At 43.7% G+C, this 16,189-nt stretch overlaps 1 protein-coding gene across 1 annotated transcript in view; it reads left to right on the forward strand.

The window, feature by feature from the left end:
* The window catches only part of LONP2 (lon peptidase 2, peroxisomal), a 50,635-nt gene that overhangs the window by 12,610 nt on the left and 21,836 nt on the right, over positions 1-16,189 (forward strand). The window contains exon 8 of the mRNA XM_055000212.1: positions 7,645-7,786. Coding sequence (XP_054856187.1) covers positions 7,645-7,786 — 142 coding nt within the window. The remainder of the gene's footprint in view (positions 1-7,644; positions 7,787-16,189) is intronic.

Consider the following 16,189-nt stretch of genomic DNA (forward strand, 5'->3'; position numbering starts at 1 on the left):
TTCCCCTGGATCATATCAGGATGGGGAAATGGTACAGTGGGAGGTAGGAGGGAGGCTTAAGTTCCCTTTCTCCACATGTTGCAGTTCCGATCCGATTTGAGCCCAGGTATGCCTGGGAATCAAAGAATTCCCAGAACACATCTGATTAAAAATTCTCAGGGCCTTTATCACATGTGAATTGGCCCACCCTTTGAGAGGAGAGGGCCCAGGCGCCCAGAGGTTAGGACAGGGCCCTTATCACAACAGCACTGTTGCCCCACCTGCCTGGCCCAGTTTTTCAGAATCCAAAGATGTGGTTCGGAGAGGCCAGAGGATCAGTAAGGCAGCAGAGACTCTGAATTCTAATGTGTGAACTGTCTCATTTTGGGCTTTAAAGACCTTCTAGCCCTTTAAGACCAAGTAAGTGTAGTTAAGTTGTAGCAGATGGTGGCAAGGGAGAAAGTTTGTGTGTGTGTGAGTGCATTAGGAACCCCAGATCTCTATTTGCAGGGGCTCAAGTTATTCCCCAGAGGCAGCATCCTACCTTTTTGATCCCCGACTTCATTCACTGGACTGCATGTTGCTGCTTTTTCTTTCCTCATTTTGTTCGGCATAAGACTTCATGGATCTTAACAGATTTAGGAGGCACCCCCCCCCCCTGAATAATGCGTCTTACATAGACAGGAAGGATGCACTCTGAACAACAGCTTGCACGAGGAAGCCTTGCGGCCAAAGCCAGAGTGAGAGCACAGCTCCATGTGAGATTCAGATATTCCATCTAAGACCACCACTTCTTCTGGGGCTGCCCTCGGCCATCTGCTATGCCGGTATTCGGACTCCCAATATGTGTTTAAATAGCCTGCTCCTGGACTATTTTAATGACTAATTATTATTGATTTTATGTTTTTGTGACTTTTAATGTATTTTTTTGAATGTTGTTAGCTGCCCTGAGCCCATCTGTGGGGAGGGCGGGGTATAAATAAAATCAAATAAATAATAAATAAGTAAATATTGGGAATACCCTGATCCTGCCATGTCAGAGCAGCTCATGTGCTTCTCGTGGGAGCGCATGTGAAATCTGTCTTCCATTAGGGTGCCGAGAGATTCACTACTGTTTTCCAGTCTGAGAAATGAAGTCAGCTTAAAAATGTAAAAGCCAAACCAACGCTTTCCAGATGTTCTTTTGCTTTCGCTCTGCTGCTGCTTCAGTCGGTAAACCTCCCCCTACCCAAGGTGTTACATTTCAGACCAAAATGATTTCTGAAAAATAGAATAACGGGAGGAGCGTCAGAATTTCAGTTTCATTCTTAGCATAGGCTTGGCTTCTTTAAAAAGAACTAGCCTGGGGTACAGATTCTGATGCTTTAAAAGGAAGTCCTTCACTTCAGGCATTCCCCTTCAGGTAAAAGCGAAATCAATATAGTTATGTACATATGAAACATGTCAACAGCAAGGCTTTTTGTGGCATTATCTCTGTTAAAGAGCAAAAGGGCACTTAATCCTCTATAGGCAGCCTATGATTTTGGATGAGAATTCCCTTCTGCTACACTTTTAAGGAAAATCAGTTTTATAGAAAAAGGAATATGGTGCAAAGTGAGGCACATTTTAAGTCCTAGTGGGAAATATTTAAGGGAACAGGTTCTGCATGGGATAAATCAGGTCTTAAGATGGCTGCCAGGTGCCCTTACAAAAACCCTTTTGCCCTGTCCAACTTTCTAAGATTGGGTTTCTTGAGGAAAGGAAAGTTGCCCCAATGGTATCTTTTCTGCAGTAACTCCCAGAGTCCTTCCTCTTTCCCAGAATGGATAACCTTCTAGCTTCAAGTTCTCTGAATGTTGGCTCAGCATGAATACTTTGGGGGTGGGAATAGGGAGTTGGTTCCTCATCTCAGAACCCTGACCTATACTAACTCCCTTCTAGGTGCTTACCTTTTTAACTAACAGAATGTAAATATTGTAATAAGCAGACTTAAGTAGCGAATGTGAGTATTTTTCTCACATTCCATAAGGTTGACTTTGAATGATTAGCACGAGCAAATGGAGGGGTGGGTGGGAGAAAAGTCTCTTGTAATTTCCATGTTTAATTATATAATTATCACTTCATGTATCCCTGACAGCAGCTGCAAAAGCGTTTTGCAACAAGTCACACACTGAGGGTAGAGTTCCTGTAAAACAAAACAGGCAGGGTTTGGTGGGTGAAAATGAGCGAGAAGAGGCAAAAGTTACAAAGTATGGCGAGGGAAAAGTGACAAAGACTCTCTTCAGAATAAAGATTTTGGAATCAGATGCTAAAAGTCCTGTGTCTGTGTGTGTGTGTGTTGTTCAGCAGGGGAACATTGGGAAGTTTACACAAAATCCCAGTGAATCAAAAGGCTGCTTTTAACATCTGCTTCTTATATACTTCTGTGTTTATATTAAGTTCCATTATTTGTTTTAGAAACAGGTAAACATGGTATGCCAGTGATGTCCAGGATGGTGCTTGTGGGTACCATGGTGCCCGCCATTGGGTTTTCTGGCACTGATTTGCTTCTTTGGCAAAACATCTGTTCTCCAAAGCAAAAGGCCAGCCCTAGCTTTCTAGCTCCTCACCAAGAGCCAGTTCGGTGTAGTGGTTAAGAGCGGCAGGACTCTGTAGAACCAGGTTTGATTCCCCACTCCTCCGCTTGAAGCCAGCTGGGTGACTTTGGATCAGTCACAGCTGAGCCCCACCTACCTCACAGGGTGGTTGTCGTGAGGATAATAACAGCACACTTTGTAAACCACTCAGAGTAGGTGTTAAGTTGTCCTGAAGAGCAGTATATAAATCAAATGTTTTATTATTATTATCATTATTAATAAGAATTGAGGAGGCATCACCTTTGTGTCTTCAGCAAGCACCCCGCCAGAAACCCCTCCATTGGCTTGCAGCCTTCTGTTATTTTGTGATTGGCCCCCGTTGACATGGCAGCCATTTTGTGATTACCCTGTTGTGACAGCCATTTTGGTAATGGCAACCAAAAATTCCAAAAGTGCCTGCAAGATAAGGGACTGGTAGGATGCTAATCTGCCAGATTAGTGTTTTACTGAATTTATTCTTATTGCATCAGCTTTTTCCTTACTCCAAAGAGGCACGTTGATTTATTCATCACAAGCTGACATTTTGGATGTGCAAACAAACCACGACCTCTGTTAGTGAAAGTCTTATCAAAGTTCTTCCTGTGCTTTTGAGAATAACATTACAGAGAAACATCCACCATAGTGGCATTTTAATGCAACCAGTCTTTGACATTAGGATCATTAATCTTGTTTTTACATCACTTATTACTGCTTTTCAGTAAAAATGGAGATTTTGGAATGGATGGGTTAAGTGCCATTACTGATCATGTCATCATGTCAAAAATAGCCATGTTTAAGGGGCTGGTAATTCTGATGTTCTCATGAAAGCAGGCATGTCTCCATGGGAGCATCAAAATGCTCCTCTGTTGAAGTCTGGCTTTCACGTAGCTAGTCTTGATGTGGTGAATGTCATGTTTAGCTAGGCTCTTATGCTGCAGATGCTTATTGCGGGCAGCTATTTATTTTGGAGCAGCAGTGGAAACCTTAGAATTTGGATACAGTCTAAGCGAACAGTTTTCTTTTTCTGGCCGGGAAGAAAACCAACATAAAGATTTCAAGCAAAAGGTATTTGGAGCTTGTAAACAACAATTCCAGCCCAGGGCTGACAAAGTGAAGTCTTTAGTCTATTTATTGCACAGCAGCATTCAGGATTAAAAACTGGAGAATGTCACAAAATGATTGTGTTCTGTTAAGCCTTCCCAGCCATTGGCCGTGTTGTTGTGATGTCACAGAATGTTCACAGATATGTTCAGAGGAAGTGTTAGGTCAGGGTTTCCCAACCAGGGTTCCATGGAACCTTGGGGTTCCTCAGGACATCTTTAGGAGTTCCATGTGAAATTGGCCAAGAATTCAATGTTTATGCAGAAAGAAAACAGCCCAAATAATCACACTGAAAGTAAACGTTACGTTGACTTTGGGTGTGGACTTTATTTTGGTGTTTAAAGTAAACTTTATTTTGATTCGGTACTTTTGATATTTGGGAGGGAGGAGATCAGATAATACAAAAAAGGGAAAAAATCACTTTTTTCTTACAATGGAAGCTGACATTTTATATATAGAAACTCTTTACAAATAAATCTTCCTGACAGTAATTTAGCTATAATTCAGTTGCTCTGACCACCATCAGCTTTTTCTGGCCTGTAAACATTTTCAAGAATAGGGTTCCTTTGTGATGGTAGAAAGTGTCGTCAAGTCATAGCAGACATATGACGACCCCTGCTGGGATTTTCAAGGCAAGATAGGATTTGAAAAAAATAATTTAGGGGTTCCTCCATGGAAAAAAGGTTGGGAAACACTGGGTTAGACCTTAAGAAAAGACAGCTCTGGGAGTAGGAAATTACAGTGCTTTGAAAATACACTGACCCATGGGGATTTAGTGCCAAGTATGGTACTTATATTCCCTCCCCTCTCCACTGGAATTAATAGCAACTTAGGTTGAAGGTAATTGTATTTTTTTAAAAAAAATATGTCATTTATAGTCCGCCTTTCTTACTGAGACTCAAGGCAGATTACACAGTGTGAGATTCGTACAGTCAGTATCAAGGAGGACATTTCCATAAGCAATGCCATAAAAACAAGTTTACAAAGACATAACATTGGCAAGAATCCAATACAGAGTTGAAGAAATGCCGAAACAGAGCACAAGCAATTCTAGAACTGACATTAGACAACATGAAGCATGGGTAGCTCAAAGGAGCACATATTTAAAGCAACAGATAGTATGTAAGGCAACACAGTGTTGAAGTCTATGGTCCCTAACTCATTTGTGAAGCATTTGAGACCCGGTCCCTACAATTCAGCCCTCCTATCTGAGTAAAAAGCCTTTTTGAATAATTTGGTTTTGCATCGTCTGTGGAAAGATAAGAGAGTGGGGGCTCTCCTGACCTCCTCAGGCAGGCCGTTCCACAGGGTAGGGGCCACCACAGAGAAAGCCCGTGCATGGGCTGCTGTTGATTTTGCCCATGTGCAGGGTGGCACCTGCAGGAGACCCTGTTCATATAAGCGAAGCTGCTGTGGAGGAACATAGGGAGGGAGGCGGTCCCACACGTATGCAATTTAGATTGTATAAATAGCGTGGGAGAAAATATTAACCCCGTCATGACTTTTCCATTAAAATTTGGAGCCCTTGCACCAAATCTAAGGGGTTTTATTATTATTAAAATAGGTGAGAGACCCAGTTGTGGATCTCTTGCCTCATGTAGGGTCTGTAGTTTTATCGCAGATGGACTTTCTCGGTGCCTTGCCTTGAGTCCTGGCGCTGGAGCCCTGTTGTGTGCCATTCGCTGTAACCTGCCTGCCAAGCTCTGCAGCCCATCCGTGTCCAGGACTGTAAGTTCTGCCTCCCCAGCCTTGCCCCCAGCTGCTTGGCAGTGTTTCTTCTGCATGTTCCAGTCCAAAGAGGAGAGTGTGGTTGTTGCTGGCTTTTCTTCAAGGAGCGGGGCGTGATTTGCCCAGACAGCTGAGCTGAGATACGTAGTTTTTTTGATGCCCGTTTCTCCACCTGAATTTCTCTGAATTTCTAGCTGGGCTCTCAGAGAAAAGCAAAAGGAAATTCTCACTCGAACCCCTCAATGGCACTTCCTTCCATTCGGCTTGCTGTGACGTCCACGTTCCTTTCCCAGCTTTCCTTGGCTCGTTTCGCTACCCTGCTTATGTATTCGTAGCCAATTTCAGCTCTTGCTTGCCACACCTCTCATCACACCTCCTTTTACATATTGCTTTAAGACCCCGAGGATGGGGTCTTCATCCTCCAGCCACCTTGAGATGTGCAGGTCTGGGAAAAAATAGAAGAATGGAAGGGGTGGGTACATTTTTAATTTTTTTCTGTTAGAAAAATTGAGGGAACCCTGAAAAGAAACTCCTATGAAATATTTTGTCTTTCAGAATGAGTAAAACAGTTCATGAGGCAAGGGTTTTCACATTAAAAATGTATAGCATGGAGAAGGTCTGAGGGCTTTTTTTCAGTTTTTCCATGGAAAAATTGAGCAATTTGAGGTAAGCACTGAAAAAACCTCCTGTGAAATATTTTCCCTTTTTGAATGAGAAAAATCTTGTCTTACGAAGCATTTCACTCATTCCAAATGTACGGCATGAAAAGTCTGAGGACTTCTTTCAGTTTTTCCAAAGTAGGACATTTTGACGGAAATTGCGGCGGCGGCGGGGGGGGGGGGGCGAGAACCCTCTTAATCTGAAGATGTATACAGTATCTTCAAGATGGTTTCAATTTAAGCAATTTGTCAACAATATGCTAGAATGTATTTAATGATAATGCATTATTAAATCATTCAGTGTTTTCAATGTTAAAAAGTTAGCTTAATATCCAAACATGTTGGTAGTTGTACTTACTGTGACTGTAAGAGAGTTTATGTCCAAATAATACACTTTCTTTTGTTTACTAAAGGATTTGTTTTGTACCTTCGATTTTTATTTTTCCTATCTCTCAGATGGCAACAATGTGTTATGGTAGCATAGGGTGCAGCAGTTTGCAGCTCTTTCTCAGGTATTTGGTATACCTTTAAATTCCATGAATACGCCAAATAATAGAACTTTAGATGCTAAATTATAAATAATGCATTTCATGTTAAATTGGTAAAAGCAGTTTCAGTTTGATAGGAAAGTAATGCGTATATTTTAATTTCCCCCCAAATTTCCTTCCCCCATTGGGGGGAAAAAAACCCCTTTCCCTCTATGACTTCAATATTTCTGGTAATGTAACATCTCTGGATTCTTCATCAGGAACCCAAATACAAAATTACCTAAGTTTAAATGCCAAAACGGACATGTGCCACCATCAATAATGCCAATGTGTTTTCAGTGACCAGAGTTTCCCTGCAATTAATGTGTAAGTAACAGATCCAGAAGAATTAGCCGTGTTAGTCTGTAGGAGCAAAATCGAAAAGAGTCCAGTAGCACCTTTAAGACTAACCAACTTTACTGTAGCATAAGCTTTCGAGAATCACAGTTCTCTTCGTCAGATGCGCATCTGACGAAGAGAACTGTGATTCTCGAAAGCTTATGCTACAGTAAAGTTGGTTAGTCTTAAAGGTGCTACTGGACTCTTTTCGATTGCGTAAGTAACAGTTTATGAATGATAGGGTCTCCTCTCATTGTTTATTGTGTGGAGGCCCTGGCCATGAAAATAAGCATGTGTTTATGGAGTGATGTTTCAGGATGACGGAGAGGCGCCATATAGCTCAGTGGTTCACATAAGCAGACAGGTTTGGTCCCTGACATTTCCATTTTGAAAGGTAGTATGGCTGGTAAAGAAGATTTGCCTGTTAGAGCAGGCAGTCCTGAATTCAATGCCACCGTCCTCTGACTCAGAATAAGATGCATCTTCATAAATTCATAAAACTGACCAAGAAGTCATTCTCATGGTTCTCAAATACTTTAAAAAATGTTAGATGTGCCCCGCTTTACCCCTGTGGTTATTTTGGCAATAGCTACCTTTTAAATGTTTTATTTTCACGATATCACAAAAGGGCACGTAAAGATCTCTCGTTTCCAGGGTCGCATCTTTGCCTTTTCGTTTTGCTGTGGTCTGTCTGTCAGTCTCGCTTGCTTCTTTCAGGCGCACCTATGTGGGCAGCATGCCCGGGCGAATAATCAATGGCTTGAAAACCGTCGGGGTTAACAATCCCGTGTTCTTGCTCGATGAGGTGGACAAGCTTGGGAGAAGCCTGCAAGGGGACCCGGCAGCAGCTCTGCTTGAGGTAAGGAAAGGCATAGCCTGATTCTTGGTTGCCTGCGATGCATTTTTCCAAATTGGTGCTCTTGTTCTCGCCTTCGGGGGACTGTCCGATTGAGAGATTGGATTTTGGAGGCAGAGTCAATATTGAATGAAAGAGAAGGAAGAAGATTGCTGCTAGCAATTCTGCGTCTTGTTCGTCAGTCAACAATCGATCCTGGTTGGCTGCCTCTCCCAGCAGGGGCCAGCATGGTGTGTCAGGGAAGCTTGTTGCTAATGAAGCCGCATCGCAAGAGACAGGCAGCAACTTCTGCGCAAGTTGCTGGAGAGGCTCAGATGCCTGTGATGGTTGTCAAGGCAACCACTTTGGGTCCCAAACTCTTAGAAGACTCCTAACTCTTGCAAGAGTTGGGAGCATAGAGAGGGCTGGTAGCCGGTTGATGAGGGCACGCTGTGGGCCAAAGTTGAGAGTTTAAAAAAACTTGGGTCTGGGCTCCCAGTGCAGCAGCTGCAAGAAATGTCTACCAAGCCATTCAGGCTTGGAAGGCTGCTGCAGGGGGAGGAAGGACTCCTACCTCTCCCCCTCCCCCCTGCAGATGCTTTCTGCACCAAAATGGTGCTGGGGGATTATTTCCCTGTTTTTGCTGCCCCAGGTGCACAGCATGCAGCAGAAATGGGGAAATAATTCCCCCCTCCTCCCATGTGGCATTCCAAGCCCAAATAGGGCTTTTCTTTATTTTTTAGCAGACACTCCCCGCAGCTGCCATGTGGCTGTGGGAAATGCAGACATATCTGTTTTAAAATCTGTTGAGTGGCAGCACGCAGGAAAATAGGGAAAGCTCTTCTGATCCAGGCAAAGCGTCTTTCTCTGATCCAGTATCTTGTTTCCAGCGGTGGCCAGCAAGCTGCCTCTTGAGTGCCCCCAAAGAGATGTAAAGGCAGCATCCATGAAAACTGTCATATCTTATAATATAATAATAATATAATAAGATTCGATTTATGTACCGTCCTTTAGGACAACATAATGTCCATCCGAGCGGTTTACAAAGTGTGTTATTATTATTCCCACAGCAATCCACCCTGTAAGGTGGGTGGGGCTGAGAGAGCTCTGAGAGAGCGGTGACTTATCCAAGGTCACCCAGCTGGCTTCAAGCGGAGGAGTAGGGAATCAAACCGGGCTCTCCAGATTAGAGTCCTGCCGCTTTTAGCCACTACACTGAAGTGGTTCTTGTCAGTACTCCGAAAGAGTCATTGGTGGCCCATTTGCTTTAGGCTCAAGTCAGGGTTTGGCCTATTAAACCCTTAACGGTGTAGGAACAGGGTATTTGAAAGGCCGTCTGCTTCCATATGAACCTGCCCTGCATATTATGTCTTCTGAACCCCTGGTCCAGTTGTTGCAACCTTTTGGGGGTCAAGTTGGTCACTATCCTAGACAGGGATTTAGAGAGGGGGCAGATTCCCTTTGCATGTAATACCCTTTCCAGGCACATTCAACTGACAACTTTACAGGCACCAGCTGAAAATGCTTCTGTTTTCCCAGTTTAGAAGCTTTTGATGGTTTAGTGTTGTGGCTGCTGCTGTCATATTATTTTAATTTTGGAATGATGGTTGGTTGTTTCTATGGTGAAGTTTGCTTTTAAGCAGCCGGTGCTGTTGTCCCCTAAAAACTGCATTAGTGGCTTGCGTTTTAAGGCTGTTGGCTGCCTGAATCTTTGAAGTGGGTTTTAAATACAGAATCAGGGGAAACCTTGGCTAGCCCACATTGTGCCTGTATTGTTTGAGAAACTAAGGAAAGCCGTTGAAGTATCATTCATATGAGCTGTCTTGGGCTGTCCCATGGGGGAAGGATATAATAATATTTATTATTTACTTCATTTATACCTCACCTTTCGACCCAGTGGTGATACAAAGCAGTTTACGTCATTCTCCTCTCGTCCATTTTCTCCTCACAACAAACCCTGTGAGGGAGGGTAGGCTTAGTGTGTGTGACTGGCCCAAGGTCACAGAGCGAGCTTCCATGGCGGAGCGGGGATTAAAACCAGGCTCTGCCAGATCCTACTCTGATACTCTTAATCACTATACCATATCAGTTCTCTTATTTAAATACTTAAATTAATTAATAAGTTGGCTCACTTTGCCCTGGATTTAGAAAAATAACTGGTTAAGCTGATACTTGGGATACTTTGGGGCATATTGAGACCAATAGCTAATTTTGGATAACATCATATATCTAATTTCCAAGTGCCACAGAGAGCGGATGCTTAAACCCACAGATTGTGACCAGTTGAGCGGGGAGGGCAGGCCAGGCCTGAACAGCAGCGTAGTGCAAAGAGCCCCTCGCCTCTTGGCTATTGTTGCAGCACGGAGGGCTCCTGCAGGGCCATCCCACAACCAACAAAACTTGGTAACAGGCAAGGGAGAAGGAGAGAAAAACAGTAGTGGGGGGGGGGGAGTTACAAGAAGGAGACTTGAGTGAGTTGAGAGGGCAAAGCTCGCATGGAAGGTTGTTTGGCAGGGGGAGAGACAGAGGAACACCAAAGAGTGTTTGTGGGGGAAGGAACATGGAATGGCCTTTGGCAGGGGAGAAAGACAAACAGGGAAGGGTGTTTGGGAAGGGAGAGGGTTGGAGAAGTGGGGAAGAGCAGCGACAAGGAGTAGCGGTAGGGAGCCACGCCCGGCTCTCTCCAGTCCTCTCCCTCCCCCCATAATTTTTGCACCTCCCTGCTGGTATTTAAAAAAAAAATAGAAAACTTGGACAACTGCTGGAACTTAGTCTAATTTACTAAGAGGCTGGTGTTCTTTCAGAAGAATTACATTCTTATTTATATCTCACAACAAGAGGAAGGAAATGGTAGAGGGAGTGAATAAAAGTCCTGCTGCACTGGTAGCATGGCGTGTATTTTGTACTGGCAATCCTTCTGCAAGGGAATGTAACCCCTTGCAGCATCTCGAGTCCTGAGAATAATAAAGAGTCCTTTTATGATAAAGTATTATTTTCAGTGGGAAACAAGAGTAGGTCTTGGACACGATCTGGAATGTAATCGCCCAGTCAAAGGTGCTCATTGTGGAAGGAGAAATGTTCTACTTAGAGCCTCGTCCATGTTGCGTTCTGGGATTTCAGTCTTTGAGATCCTTCTTTGGGTTGTTAGGTTTTTGTGCGTGTGTGTACATGTGGCAGGCATTCTTGGATTAATTTCTTTCAGGCATCCTTCCCAGAGCAGGTTCACCTGGGCTGATGCATTTGTTTAAGTGCTGTTGAAATATTTCACATTAGGGAATGAGCTTGTATTCCAGAGCTGAAGAAGAATTTCCCGTTTCCTAGGCGCCAGCCTCCAAAATGCTAAGAAGGGAGCCCCAGATACGTTGGCTTCATGCAGGGCTGAAGAAGTATTTCAAGCTGTTGTGACAAAGCTGAGAACGATTCAGGAAATGGACTCAGCAAGACTTGGGACACACTTGAAAGGGAACGTATGTTTTCCCGCCCCCCTACACTTTGCGGGGAAAGGCAGAGGTTTTTTTTTTCTTTTTGCCTTCCAGAATTGGATATCTGGATCATCCAGATGGTGGATGGAGGTGCATTTGTTGCTTGAGCGGAGCAGAATGTCTTCCTATTTCCAGTTACTGTTCGTCAACAAGGGAACATTTGTTCTATATTTAGATGACCCCTGTTGAAGGTTGGAGGAGACAGAAAAGGATACAAGTGCTTGCTGGAGAGCTTTCTCAGGCAGGAAAATCGAGCAAAATATGCAGGCATGCCATGAAATGTCTGCAGAGAGGATCCTGCATAGTTTGGAAATGGAGCAATAAGCATGTCTTGAATGGAGATGCCCCTTTTTCGTTTACCTTTTTCTTCCAAAGACCTCAGGCGAGCATAGTTGGGTCCAAATCTCCCACCCTTTACTTTGTCCTCCTAACTGTTCTGTTAGGAGGTTAGGCTGAAAAAGAAAATGTGTGTTACTTTTTCATCCAACCACCACACTCCATCGATCTTTGTAGGTTAAAGAAGTGCTGCCTCAATCTTGGAAAGTGCCATTTTTTGTTGAAAGGTTTCCTGAATTCGATGGGGCACTGATTGAATAGCATCGTAATTCTCAAAAAGGCCTGCGGGGAAACAGAAAGGGTAAAAGTGATTGAAACAGGAGTTCGTGGAGGACTAAAGCTCCTGTGGCCTTCCTAAAACAGATGGAGAGTCTGTCTCCTATCCCAACCCTCTGGAAAAGGTGATCATTCATGGTCTTAATTGTTGAAATCCAAGTTCCACTTTCATAATTAAGCCTCTCCTGTGGTAGCAGGAACTTTTTTGCGAAATGGGGTAGCAGAAATTTGTTAGAACTGCATGGGAAGTTTCAAAATCGGAGCCAGAACTCATCAGAATGAGTTCCTGTTGAGAGTCGTTTTGGACCAGAGGCTCATCTCTCTTTCTCTCTCTAGACCTCCCCCCTTCAATTTTATACTTTTTTTAAAAAAGGTAAGCTAATTGAGGTCACTATCTCTTCTTGACAAGTGTTCGAATTCTCTCTGTGTGTCTGTGTGTGCATGGGCATGAGAGAGACTCACATAAAATTTTAAATACCTGCACACTTTTGGGCCATAATTCAAGCTGCTAAACAAAAGGGACACTATTCATGCCATAGTGGAAAGGGATACATTATCTTGAGGGCCGTGTGCAATTGCTTGGGTATCGCGGAGGTCCTTTTATGTCTTGTGTGAGAACTTTTCACAACTCCATCGTGCTGGTAACGCAGGAAGGGAGAGTGCCAGAATAATTCTAGGGTTGGGCTTGACAGGTGCCACGTTAGCAGCAAATGTGGATTGCGGTTCCGTTACATTTATCAAGAAGCAGGAATGCCACACAGGTGGAGTTTCAGATGACCAAGCTGAGTAAGGAGGGGTGGTCATGTTGCATTTGGATCACTCGGACGCCTTGGATAATCAAGGTTTGCATAAATGGGGGAGAGATTCTTTGTATTTTCATGCATCTGGGTTTATTTTTAAGCAATTCGCCATTGATAAATTTAGAGGCTCTCAAGCATTGTAATACAACTGGGGGATGAAATCACATACGGGACACGTTTACATCTGCACATACAAGAAAACTCATGATGAGAGCGGGATGTGAGTACTCCTGATTTGTGCCCATCTTTCCCCTATGAGAATTACACATGTACTGCTGAATGTTGCTAACCTCTTGTACTGGATGCCGGGGCACATATGGGATCCCTGGCCAGTGAGTGTAAAAATAACTCCAGAGTAGAGTCCATTGCCTCATCTTTTTAATTCTTTCTGGGCCCTGCTTTCAGCCCAGTCTCCCCTTGTAGCTAAAAACAAAGGAAATGCTCTACTCTGTTGCACAACTGAAATGTATTGGGGGCTTTAAAATAGGCAGGGCACATGTTCTATTCTCTCCCTGTATACTCTCAACAAAATCCTCTATATTGTGTGGTTAGAGTGTTAGGTAGGAGCTGGGAGACCCTGGTTCAAATCCGCACTCTGCCGTGTAGCTTGCCGGGTGGCCTTGGGCCACAGTAGGAAGCCTGAGCATAATTACACTCATAACTAGAGATGAGCACGAACTGAAATACGAACCAAAGTTTGTCACAAACCGGGCCATTTTTCAGTTCACGAACCAGCGGTTCATCAGAGGGCATTTCTGATGACCTGTAACAAAACCATTATGATTTTTAGCCAGGTTTGTTTGTTTCATTTTTCGGTTCGTCACTGCAGACATCCTGGCGCCGATCAATCAGTTTCCTAGGCAATGCGGGGGATGGGCTTTTTGCAGACCTGCTGCTGCCCCAAAAGTTATGTTTTCACGAACCAAATGAACCCGTTCACGAACAGGGCAATTTCATGTCAGTTTGTAGTTCGTGAAATGTAACAAACCACGAACTGCCATTTTCCAGGTTCGTGCCCATCTCTACTTATAACATATCAATGGAACAGATCAGAAATGAGATCCTGTTCTTACAGGTCTTCTGTATTGTATGAACATCAGAAGTGAAAATCCCTACCTAATCCTGGGTATTCTGACGTCTCTTCAGTATGGTTACAATTGACTGCGTGAGGCTTGCAAATAAATTGTTTTAAGCATGTATTCAACGGAAGGTGGATTTCAGGTTACTTAATGAGAGGGCCCAGCATGGATGGTGTGCACCAACTCAAGAACTGAGCAACACACCTGCAAACGTCCTGAGATTGTTGAGTGTGTACTTTGGTAAAATGGAAAGCTTACAGCTTCAGACTTGCTGGAACTAGACTTTAAAAGAGCCATGCCCTCTCATTAAGTATAGTTTCTGCTGTGACTTTAATTGCAGGGTTTTCTGTTCATGAGTTGCGCTTTCTTTTAAAATGCCAGCCCGGCTCCTTCAAGTCAAAACTTTTTTTATAGTTCAAGCAGAAGTGCGGCTTCTTTCTGGAAAGTTGTTTTCCTTTTAAAAAGATATATCACCATGAGTCATTTTTGAAACTCTGTACCCAGTACCTAGAAGGATCACTTGTAAGGTCAGCCTGTTTACTTCACTTGACAGAGTTCTGCTACTTACTCCCAGCTATAGGAATTGGCTTTCTCTTGCTGTTTTAGTGGAGGTTTCTGGCAGCAGTTGAAGGGTCCAAGAGAGAGCTTTGCAATAATTGGGAAAGTGTATCTGCATACCTTCCAAATGGAAAGGCTAGTGCCTTGGTATGCATTTAGCATTTCTTTTCAGCTTCCCTGTGCTGCACTTGTTTAATGTCTGTGTTCTAACTGGATGGACACGAGCATTTTTTAAAAACTGCCACCCACCTTCCTTGTTACGACCCTTTTCTTTCTCTTAGGTAGATTTTGCTTTTAAGCCTTTTATTCTTGCCCCCTCTTGGTAGATTGCTGCCACCAGGAATTCAATTCCAGAATAACTTAAATTTCTCCTTTTAGTAATGTGCCCAAGGGTCAGGCCTTATGTGGTACTATGTGGCCCTGAGGAAAGGAATGGGATATAGGAACGACAGATACTCTGGGATCTAAAAAAAAAAGTAAACTTTTATTTTTATAAGAAGTGCATCGGTTTCATATTATTTCTAAAACTTGATGGTTTCAAGAGTAGTTCTCAATTCTTATAGTTACTTTACTTAAACCCAGTTGTACAGATCTTCTCTCAGGCTTCACACACAGTTTGCCTGCTTTTGATATTAATTTCTCTGTCAATTACAAGTAAGACCTTTTCTCAGGTGCACACACAGTTTGCCTGCTTTCTCCTGACTGAATCTTTTCTCTCCACTCTCAGTCTAAAACTGCATTCGCTCCGCCCACCCTCTCAGTCATCGACCAATCATCTCACTCTCTCACCCCTCTCTTTCACCCCCCCACTCTTCATCTATACCACACCAAGCATTTAAAGACACATGCACACATTTACTTAAGATCATTACACTCCTGAAAACACAAATCCTGGATTCCTTAGAACCATTCTGTACTTTACAAAGAATGAGGCAGCCAGCCAAGGTGTTCGTATTCTGGATTATACCATTTTGCTTCCGAGGTGTATGCCACTGTGCAGTCTTATTTCTGAGTGCTGCCCCATGTGGAAAGCTCCTTCCCTGTAGTTAATTGACACTTGCCTGTCTTTAGCTGCACATATGCAGCTCGGCTCTGAGCCATGTCTAGAATTAGGTTAGAACAGGAGAGGTGCTGGCTGTCCAATACACCCATCTTCCTTTATAGTTTTCCAAGTGGCCCCTTGATGGAAAGTGGCATATTTTGGCGTGTCCCTTGAAAGACTGCAGGAGTTGGTGTGGGGGGGCCCATTTGGCTTTAAGTCATGGTCCCGTTACTCAAGCGACTGATGGTTTTGCCTCTTGCCTCTTTGGATAGAGGAATGAGCAGAGGGCACCTTTCTCGCTTTATGTGGCTAAAATAACTGGTTGCCTACGCTGCCGTTTAAATTTATGTCTTGTCTTCAGTTTTCACCTGTTTCAAAAGACTCTCATTGTTTAAAAGGCATGGATGGTCAGTGTTTAGTCTGGAGTGGGCACCTGCCCTTCTCTGTTCATTGGAGTTTCACCCACCCTCCTCCTGTGGACCATGTTCCCCAAAGAGGGTAGGGGCAGGGCTGTTTCCCAGTTTTGGGGGGTGGGTGGGAGCTGGGCAAGATGCCATCCAGTGACTCCACTGCTAAGAGTGCTACTACTGCCTTAGCCTCAAAGGGAGGCTGAGTTGCTACCTGGCATCTTCCAGAATCTCTCAGTCCAGAAACTGGGAGACGATTTTAGGGGCTTCTGGGACAACCTCCCAATTCAGGAGGGCTTTCTTACACAGGAAATAAGAGAGATGCGGTGGTGACTGTAGATTATACAACTGTATACTGTCTGTTGCTGTAAATATGCTCCTCCTGGATAGTTCTGTACTGCTTTATGTATTGTTTCAGCATTATTTTTTGGTTTTGTTGTTTGTCTT

This window comes from Eublepharis macularius, chromosome 16 (genome assembly GCF_028583425.1).
Source record: "Eublepharis macularius isolate TG4126 chromosome 16, MPM_Emac_v1.0, whole genome shotgun sequence".
Classification (NCBI taxonomy): domain Eukaryota; kingdom Metazoa; phylum Chordata; class Lepidosauria; order Squamata; family Eublepharidae; genus Eublepharis; species Eublepharis macularius.